General features: G+C 35.5%; 2 protein-coding genes across 4 annotated transcripts; one reads left to right on the top strand and one right to left on the bottom strand.

The window, feature by feature from the left end:
• Window positions 1-307: 307 nt before the first annotated feature.
• LOC118737808 lies at window positions 308-4,787 on the bottom strand. 2 transcript variants are annotated; one of them, XM_036468574.1, is made up of 6 exons: window positions 4,611-4,787; window positions 3,974-4,263; window positions 2,966-3,720; window positions 2,785-2,904; window positions 2,190-2,664; window positions 1,922-2,115 (listed from the first exon to the last, which is right to left on the bottom strand). In XM_036468574.1, exons 2-6 carry the CDS (start codon window positions 4,152-4,154, stop codon window positions 1,922-1,924), a joined length of 1,725 nt encoding a protein of 574 aa, XP_036324467.1. In that variant the 5' UTR covers window positions 4,155-4,263; window positions 4,611-4,787. The 2 variants fall into 2 exon arrangements, with proteins under 2 accessions (XP_036324468.1, XP_036324467.1); XM_036468575.1 differs by lacking the exon at window positions 4,611-4,787 and having other exon boundaries at window positions 308-2,115; window positions 3,974-4,154.
• A 2,451-nt stretch (window positions 4,788-7,238) lies between these two features.
• On the top strand, window positions 7,239-8,994 carry LOC118737807. 2 transcript variants are annotated; one of them, XM_036468573.1, is made up of 2 exons: window positions 7,239-7,801; window positions 7,867-7,969. In XM_036468573.1, the coding sequence occupies exons 1-2, from the start codon at window positions 7,277-7,279 to the stop codon at window positions 7,897-7,899; spliced, it is 558 nt and encodes a 185-aa protein (XP_036324466.1). In that variant the 5' UTR covers window positions 7,239-7,276; the 3' UTR covers window positions 7,900-7,969. The 2 variants fall into 2 exon arrangements, with proteins under 2 accessions (XP_036324466.1, XP_036324465.1); XM_036468572.1 differs by having other exon boundaries at window positions 7,239-8,994.
• Window positions 8,995-10,005: the final 1,011 nt, after the last annotated feature.

Here is a 10,005-nt window from a genome sequence, read left to right as displayed (position 1 = left end):
AATATTCGCTTGACCTTGAGTTACAGTTACACACAGAAGTATTCGTTGTTTAGTTTGTTCACGGTATTCAAAATCTGTTATTATAAACCTTTTTTCCTTAATTTTTATTTAAATTATAGCTCGTTCTATAACAAAAACTCAATAAATCATTCATTATATGGTTTATGTTATACATTGAGGTATATTTTAAATACATATTAACGAATAAGATTTATAACGGAAGATATTTTGAATATCGTAAAAAAAACTAAACAACGAGTATTTCTGTGAGTAACTGTAAATATACATATAATTGAAACAGTTTTTATACTAGACAATTTTGTATTTAGACATTTTTACAATGGATACATAGGCTACATCGATGTGTACATTTCACTTAGAAACTACACAAAATATTAAATGTTTTCCATTCTTTTTCTTTTTAGTTAACAAGTACATATGTACATATGTTTTCATTCATTTGTTTAAGTGGTTATATATTTACTTCTTTCATATTCATTGCGCATTAAAACTACTACAACGGTATGTTTTTCTCATACTGGTGGGAATGTTGGAATGACGAGCACTGAAAGCTGTAGATCACACAGTTGGATGCTGTTATCGATAGGCCTTTTAAGCGCAGATACGATAGTGGCAAGGTTTCAGATTTTTTCTACTTGGCTTCAAGGTACATACAGATTACATATATTTAAAATATGAAAATAAAATTATTTCGGGATATGGATTGTTTTGTGTAGATATGTAGTACAGAGTAGATGAAACTATTTGCACAGACACAACGAAAAGAATAGCTAGGTATGTATACATATAGATAGTAAATAAGTTTAAATTTAAACTTCCACTTATGTATATACATAAATCTAAAATTTAAATTCATTATGTCGAGCCATAATTGCAATTTTGATCTAACCAACAAAAATATGATATTATTTTACCTGCAGAGATCGATATTTTATCTTTAAAAAATATCACAGCCGCAACGGTTTATCGTAAGGACTTTTACTCTCCTTGAACGCAAAATTTCACCAAGATACTTTAGTAAATAGTGTTCTGTATTTTAAAGATATGAAAGCTTTAAAGCGGAAAGTTTTTAATTGAATACAAAAAATTTACACCGCCATGCTTAAAGCGCAATTAACCATATTAAAATAGTTCCACTTGTTAATTCTGAATTTGTTAAAAAAAAAACCAAAGTTTAAAATTACCAATTTTGTGATTTTGGGATCAGTTTCGATGAAATTTTAAATTTCAATATCGGAATCAACGAAAGAAAATGTTTCTAATGCGCTTAGGTTAATTTTTAACTAGGCACTAAATTTTGTCGGACTGTGCCATTCGAAAATCTTAAAAATGTATTTGGGTTTAAATAATGATACAAAAATTTACCATGCGTTTAAATCAAAATTGCGGTTACAGTTCGATTGGTTCATTGATATTATTATTAAAATTTTAGATATGCGAATGCTGTTTTAGCGCATGAATCAGTAGTTATTATTAGACTGAATTAAAACAAATCTAAATATATACTTACATATGGACTCCTTCAAACCATACTATGCAAGTCTGACTAAGTCTAAGGTTACTTACCAAGCTATGGTTTGGAGGTTTCGATATGTACCTATGTATGTTTACTTTATGCGCATAAATTCAATAAACCGCACATAAAATCATACATACGTATGTATTTCTAATGTAATCTTATTTCGCTAATTTTGTTTTTAAATTTAGACACTCACACTCACAAACATGCATGGGAAAATATAAGGATTAACTTTTAAATTTAATTTGAAACATCTGCAATACCTAAATATGTATGTACGTATATAACCATAGTTAGTAAATCGATTAAGATTCCCATTTAATAGTATTCATCTCTCTTAGTATACATATATTATGCACTCATCAAATAAATTGACAGCAATCAAAAGAAACGCGTCAGACGTGGCCGTAATAACTTAAACGCTCCATATAGAGTCAAACTAATGATACCATATTTTATAGTGAACTTGCAAATGCGCGTACTTATGCTGGCCGGTGGAATTTCCATGATGGCTGGTATTTTCTGCGGGTCCACACGACCCCACATTTCAGCAATGCCATTTGCATGGCCAATACCTTAGAGTGCAAAGAAAAAATAATTTCAACTAGGGAATGTCTCGTTTGATTTATATGCAGCAGCGTGCACTCACCTACGACGCCAACAACGCGTACTGGTCGCGGCATACCGGAACCATCGATTGGCGCTTGCGGTAATGCAGCAAGTTGTAATGAATGGCAAAGAAATAGGTCTCGCTCCTTAACGAAAACATCGGAAAAAGCAGGAAATTCGCCAGCCATTTCTTGCATAAGTTTTTCAAGCAAGTCACGCTGTTTGCATTCTTCCACTTCTTCAATGCTTATGGTGTCGGTGGAAGTGAGACGCCATACCAGCTTTATAGTCTGCCACAATGATAGTGCGCGCAACGCCCGATGCAGCGTGATTCGTATAGGTCGATCTCCAAGATGCAGCATGCAGCCGGGTAGTTTGTGAATTTCTTCAAACGCACGACGAAACTCTCCACCCGGCGCCATACCCAAGTCTTTCGCTATTTGGGCGCTCATCTGCAGTAGCAGTATGAAGAAGATACCGTTGATGTAGCCATGGGTCTGTATTATGCTGCGAATCTGTATGATGATAATTGTATATAATTGATTAGAAGCCATAGTTATATAGTGGCCATAATGTAATAATACCAAATTCTGATATTTGTTGATAAAATTTATGTACATGGAAAATTGCATTACCTTGGCAATGTTGAAATTTTTCGCCTCTTCCAGCAGAGTCTTTTCATCGAGTTTCAATATATGAACGCGTGATGGACACAGTTCAACCATCACTACATCTGGACGGACATTGCGTATAACCTAAAAGTGTTTTTTATTGGAAAGCTTTTCGTATTATTTTGTTTTTCCTAACTTTACTCACATAAGAGACATCATCTTGTGACTCCTCACTGAAGTGAGCTGTGCCCACCAAATACACTCTACTGCCGAATGGCGTGTCCAGAACAGTTACCGTTGACGGCAAGTGTTTTTCAAACTCATCTATTGTATCGTATATTTGTATCTCGCGCTTAGTACCTGGTTGATCACCTTGTGCTTCCCACTCAACATTTCTATTCGGTTCACGTGTGCTATCAGGTGCTGCTTTAGATTCCGCTGCGACTGCTTCGGCTATTGCCACGTTCAGTTTTTGTTTACTAGAGTGTATCAAAGATTCAGCTTTTTTTCGACGCTTCTCTGCTGCTGCTGTAGAAGCAGCATCTCCAACTTTTGACGGTGACATCTTTTGTTTGGCGACGCCTGCACCAACAGCTTTGGTTGCTTTTGGTTGTTGAGTACTTTCATCATCCGATGAAGATTCTATTAGCACTATAGAGTTTTCCAGATCCTGCTCTTTGATTGAATTATCACTAATTTCTATAATTGACAAATTGGGATTATCCGTCTTGAATATTGTCTTATTTGCTAGTTGGGATTTCGGATCGACTTCCTCTTGTGAAGTATTAGTCTCGGTGCTTTCGGACTGTAAAAGCAGCATACTGGCACTGATGTTCGTATTCAAATCACGTGTCGCGGATGAGCTGCATGAACCGGTGGTTGTATTACTTCGATGTGAGTCGCTGCCGTTTAATGTTGAATCGGTGGAAACGTTAAGGTGTGAATTGTTATTGGCACTTTCTGAAATGCATATGTAAGAATTGCACGCTGTATAAATAAGTGCAATAGATGCAATTAGATTTTACACAGTATGAATTGAGACGGCTGGTTGTGGTTTCGCCGCACTATCACAATTCAGGAAAAACTATAAAGCTACCTCTACTCGGAATGGTTTCTGTCGACTGACAAATCGATTTTGATTGAACGACAAAAGTCGACTAGAAAATCGACCCGTGTAAAGCAGCTTAAATAAAAAATAAAATCCAAAAGATACCGTCAAATGATGCATAAGCGGTGAGATTTTCCAAGGCGCTATCATATATACCACTGCTGCCTAAGGTCGTGTCGTTGAGTTGTTCAAATGACTGGATACCACTTTTGCTCCTGGTGGTTGTGGGTGGAGATTGTGAGTCTGCTCGAGACATATCACGATTCGAAGCCGTTGATAAGTTCATGTTTTGGAAGAGTTGGTTACGTAAACAAATTCGATTTTCGGCGGATATATTTATAAATTCTTTGTTATTAGTTCGCTATCGCAGCAATATCTTGACTACCTTGTTGTAACTGTAAGGAAGAAAAGTTGGAAATAACTTCGCGAAATCAGATAAGAGCTCGTCCTTAAAGGATGTTTTTCTTTGTTTATATATTGGCATTGTTGCCTAGAGATCGTTAACATAACAGTATCTCTATATTATTTAGATATCAATCATTCCGATTTCGTAATTTGTAAACAACCTTTAACTTGCGCTGCGACTTTTTTGATTAAAAAGGATTGTTTGAATCTTTACCTTTTTAAAACAAATAATTTTAGATTTCTGCAATGTAAAAAATGCATTTACGGGTGTATGCAAACATATTCAATCCTTTCTAAGCAGATTTACTTAATTCTAAGCTTAATAACTTATACTTACACAAAATCGGTGATATGGAATGCGTCCTTCACTAATAATCTCTTCTTATTCGCTTTGTTTACGCGGATAACAAAATAGAAATTATAATGCAAAAATTTTCAAAAAACCAAAAACTAATTGAAAATTTATTTTCTCGTCTTTGCACTTGTTTCTGCTGCTTCCTTTCCTTTATTTTCAGTTTCCTTTTTGACGTTTGCGTTATATCCCACGTACACAATTTTTTGACATATGCACACCATTTTCAAAACGAGCACAACTCGAAAGTTACTCAAAGTTGCAGAAAATGCGAAACACTATTTCGTAGCACATGCGAATCATAAGGACAAGGGAGACTCTACCATAGATTTCTATTAACAAATTTTGCTGAAAGGTAAATAAAAGCTCTGTGTAAATTTATAGCGCATAATTTCAAAACTGCGAAATTTTCAGTTGTGCTATTTTTGAAGACGGCGTGCCATATGTTGATTGTTTACATTAGCCGTGAACAGCGATGGCACTTTAAAACGGTTTAGTAAATTTGCTACCATTTTTCCAAAATTTAAAAATTTTCCACCACAGTACGTTTTACCTAGTTTTACTTAGCTTTTAACATAAATGCAAAATACGTACAATTCTCAAATTTAATAAATTAATGTATATGTATCAAGATCATTGAGGTGAGCGTAGCGGTATATTTTTTTTTTGGAAAAGCCATAAGAGTTATTGACGGTAAAAGCTCAAATTAAGCATGTTTTGAAATCTAAATTTTTAAAAACCCTTTCATGGATGATATCATTCGATAAAGAATTTATTTCCTTTTAATTTGATGTTCTGAAAATATATGAAAGTCCTGGAACTATATAGGAAATTTATCAAGCTTTCATTTGATATACAGTATGCAGTCAATTTTCCTCACTTTACATAGAAAGGAGAATTCAACTTAATAAGGGTTATAATACCAAGCACTTACAGCAAAAACAATGCTAAAAGTTAGCGAGATTTTATAGCAGTTTGAAACTTCCACTTTATTATACTAGAATTAAATAGCCTACAAAATTGCATACCAAAATTCCGATTAAAAAGTTTGAAATTTTAGTGAAAATAAGTAGAACTTTTCTAATTTTTGTACAAAGTTTAAAATCTGAATTTATAAAAACATAATAAAAATTAATGATGAAATTTTATGTTCCTAAATATTTCTTGCTTAGCACCATATAAAAAAGGGTTTTATGTAATCTAAAAGTTGCAAAAGATTGCACCTACTATCGATATTTTCAGATGCTATCGAGAGCCACTATCGATAGTATCGATATATCGAAATTTTAAAATTAACAGGGCTCGAATTGTCACATCCGTTCACGGATGAAATGGTACGTTCACGAATGTCATGATCCGAAAAAGGTATTTTTACGTGCCGAATAGAATGATACAAAAAATAAGGTAGTTTCATTACTACTGTTTTTTGATTATAAGGCAGATTTTTGACTTTTCTCCAGATGTGTTTAAGCATGGCTTTGCCACACTGAAATTTTTTGAGAGGGGGATTTTCTTTTAAATATACTTCAACATACATATTTTATACGTAAACACACTAAGCTCACACATATAAATAACCAAAAATACTTTCAAATTGATTAGAATCCACTTAAACAAGTAATTAAATACTTTTCAACGTAAATTAGCAGAGTGCAGTTTTCTTTTGTTTACAATTTGGTTGCCTAACACACTACAGCTGATCGTTTGACACATTTACCAGAACTTGCCAGCAAAAAATCTTCGGACTAAAACTGGTAACTTCTGACAGAGAGAGGACCTTATTTACTCTCTTTTTTGTCCTCTCAATAGTCAGAGAACCGAGTACGGGATCGATTTCAAGTAAAATCTGACTGATTCTCGCAACTATTTTTTGCCTCCTTCCAATTTTAATTCACTTTTTTTACTTTTTAGATTATTCCCACTTTTTGCGTATTCTTTAATTTAAATTCAGATGAGTTTGACACTTTTCAAGATTTTGTCAGCAAAAATTCTTCTGACTAAGGGCCGGTTACTCAATGTCTGGTTAACACTAATCTGCGGTTAAACATCGTTATCGACGTTACCGACTCCCTGTTGTATGCATGGAGTCGAAGACGTCGATAACGATGTTTAACCGCAGATTAGTGTTAACCAGACATTGAGTAACCGGCCCTAAATCTGACTATTTCCGACTGATGAGAGTCACTCTCACTGAGTGTTGCTCTCTCATTTTTGCTGCCATTTCCGAGTTAAGGAACGCTTTTTGGACTAAATCTGACTACTTCGGACTTTTTCTGACTATTTCTGGGGGATAAGAAACGCTCCTATTATTGCATCAGCACTGACCATCAGGTGACCGGCCATTTGCCAGTAAGATTTCTTGTAGGGCACCCTTAATGCATTTATTTGGTATGGCAGTAATTAGGCTGGTGTTATGCAGAAATTTTGTTTGCGGCAACAAAAATCGCCGTGTGTAAATGAGCACTAAGAAACAAAACGAAAAAACAAAAAAATGTCGATAGTATCGATAGTTGCGAAAAACTATCGATGGTTCATCGTAGTTCCAGACTAACAATACTATCGGTAGTCCCATCGATAGTTTTCCAGCTCTGCTTTATCGCACGTGAAAACACCTAACTCACTATTTTTGATAAGAACAAAGTGAAAGTGAAATGGAAACAATAAGCATTAAAGAACGTTTTCTTGAAGATAATACGGACTTCAAAGAAATCAAGCCTACCCAAGAGTTGACCACAATCGGTGGATTCCCAGGCATCGATGAGGTGGAAGATGAAGTTTGGTTTCTGCAATGCCCGAAAGGATTTGATGTTGAATCAGAATTGCAAGGCCAAAAATTTAAAATTCCTGGTCGTACAAATTTCAATTCGTGTGAAGCTGTAGCAGTGGAATATGCTGAGCCCGAGACGCGTGCATTTGGTTATTGCAATCGTAAAGGTCGCTATTCGCTACGTTTATTGCCAGTAAAGGGCAACATACTGCTGCGCGGACGTCTGAAGGCAACAGAAGCAGTAACATTGGAAAATGCTGAGGCTATGTGCCCGCCGCAGGGTCGAGTACCATTTCCGGAAATGATCAAGGTCCGCCATCCTCTGCATGGTCATCAATTCGACAAAAGCATACGTGTTAACAAGGCTATCGCGGAACGACTGAAGAAGGCAGATGAAATATCGGCGAAAGTACTATATGATGCTATTAAAAATAGGAATATTATAAAAAAAGTAAATTCTGGTTTGTCCAAAAGGAAACAAAGACCAAAGGCGTTTACAACGAATGAGCAAAATGCAATTCAAATTGATAGCACTGACGAGGATGTAGTGTTTGAACGTGAGGAAAAAACAAAGAAAGGAAAAAAAGTCCGGAAGAACTCCGAAAGCATCGTTACGGGTGAGGAAGAGGGCTTGAAATCCACAAATGAAGTCGCTAAGAAACAGAAAAAATCACACAAAACTAGCATAGGCGAAGTTTCAAAAGATTTGCAATGGCTTCAAAATATATAGCTATAATAAAGTCTGTGCAAAAATAAGATCTTTTATATAAATATTTAATTACATAAAAAATAAGGAGTGTCTATTTACACACGCCACGGTAACTTTTACTGTTATAATCCCTAAGCGCGGCCAAAGGCCGCCTACGCAGAAAGACGTTTCGGTTCACTTCTCGGCAACATGTAGAGGAGAATTCTGCGAAGTAAGGGTTATAATCCCTAAGCGCGGCCGAAGGCCCCCTACACAGAAAGAAGTTCCGCCCCACCTTTCTGGCAACAGAGAAAGGAGAATTCTGCGTATTAAGGGTATTAAGCGCGTTATAATCCCTAAGCGCGTTCAAAGGCCGCCTACGCAGAAAGGATTTCCGCCCCATTTCCCCTTTACCACTATAGTCGGAGGTCTTTAAATTAAAGTTTGCTCAAAAAAATAGGTAACCTCGGATCCATTGTAATTTTCTTCGTAGATCCACTGTTATCACTGAGACAAAATATTTATAAGTCTTCAAAGTCTTTTTCATAATCAGGCAGGTTCTGCAATTCACTTCCGAGTGAATTTCAATCAAACTCGCTTTGTATTCAAATTGGCCGGCGTTGAAATTCAGTAGGAAGTGAATTGCAGAACCTGCCCGAATAATCATGAGTTTGGGACCTGTTCGGGACTATATACAAAATTTTTTCGCTCATAATTATTATCAAAAGGTTTTTTAATATAAGTCTCTAAATTAGGGCTGATGATTTCACCCGGGTAATGAGCTACCCGGGTACCCGGGTAGCGGGTGAAGCCCTACCCGGGTATTGAATTACCCGGGTAGCCCGGGTACCCGGGTATTTTATAACCCGGGTAGACCGGGTACCCGGGCAGTATGGTAATTACCCGGGTACCCGGGCACCCGAAAAAATGTGGAGAGGTGAAAATTAAACGCATTTACGATCATATAACGCAAACGAACGTATGTACATAGGGAAAATCTATAAGAATCTTCCGTACCATATGGGGAAATATTATAATATACAACACATACATTGCACTTGACAAATCCGTCATTCATTACACAAGCGTACTTCCAAACCCAGCTTGTTTTAGGCATGTCTAAAATATTAATATTTACGAAGTTGGTAATGCACGTACAGATATCGGATCGGTAACAAATAAAATTATTGAGACACACCCACCTGCGAATCTAAACGATGACCGACAGTTGAGGCAATTTTTGTGTTGGAATGAAAAAAATTTTAAAATTTCTTCCACAATTATTTCACAACAATACGTTCATCAACCTACTTCTCGTATTAAGGAAACTTCATTAAATAATTGTGATTTTAAAAGCTTTAAATATTATGAGAAAAGAAACTATAATTTGAACAAGCTGATACAATAAAAGTACAAAATCTTTAGGTGAATGAATAGCATAAGGCTTTGTTACCTTACTTTTTGTACCAGAAGTGGCCTACCACAGGGTTTAGTTCTTATATAATTCCCAATGAGAACGTTCTCGTCAGTTTTGTTCTCATTTTGGTTTTGGTTTTGACGCGTTCTTGGGAACAAAACTACGACAATGGCATTTAGTTTCGATCATACATTTCGTTCTCAGTCCCTGTTTTAAAATATTAATATTTAATATTCTTTAAAATATACATACATACATACATATGTACACATGCATGTATGTATATGCATTTACAAAAATTAGAAGTTTGAATTTAAGTACAGAAACTAATGTTTTAATTTACTTTTCTTGTCTCCGTCTACTCAGGCAAGCGGTTAGGTGTACATAGTCGCGTACACTCTAGACATAAAAAAATAATTATAAAAAAAAATTTTCTCACTGAAAAAATATTTATCCTCACTAAAAAGATTATACAAGAAGCTTTATGTCGCATTACCCGGGTGTTTTT

This window comes from Rhagoletis pomonella, unplaced genomic scaffold, assembly GCF_013731165.1.
Source record: "Rhagoletis pomonella isolate Grant_MI unplaced genomic scaffold, Rhpom_1.0 Rhpom_scaffold_00004, whole genome shotgun sequence".
Lineage (NCBI taxonomy): Eukaryota > Metazoa > Arthropoda > Insecta > Diptera > Tephritidae > Rhagoletis > Rhagoletis pomonella.
The sequence above is the reverse complement of the archived record's forward strand: the minus strand, read 5'-3'. Positions and strand labels throughout refer to the sequence as shown.

What these genes read in the sequence shown, in the direction of transcription:
- LOC118737807 (XM_036468572.1), top strand. Translation starts at nt 7,277, where the DNA reads ATGGAAACAATAAGCATTAAAGAACGTTTTCTTGAAGATAATACGGAC.
- LOC118737808 (XM_036468574.1), bottom strand. Translation starts at nt 4,154, where the DNA reads ATGAACTTATCAACGGCTTCGAATCGTGATATGTCTCGAGCAGACTCA. An exon ending in CACAAGATGATGTCTCTTAT is followed by an intron (nt 2,905 to 2,965) that starts GTGAGTAAAGTT and finishes AAACACTTTTAG; the next exon opens with GTTATACGCAATGTCCGTCC. An exon ending in AAAATTTCAACATTGCCAAG is followed by an intron (nt 2,665 to 2,784) that starts GTAATGCAATTT and finishes ATCATCATACAG; the next exon opens with ATTCGCAGCATAATACAGAC.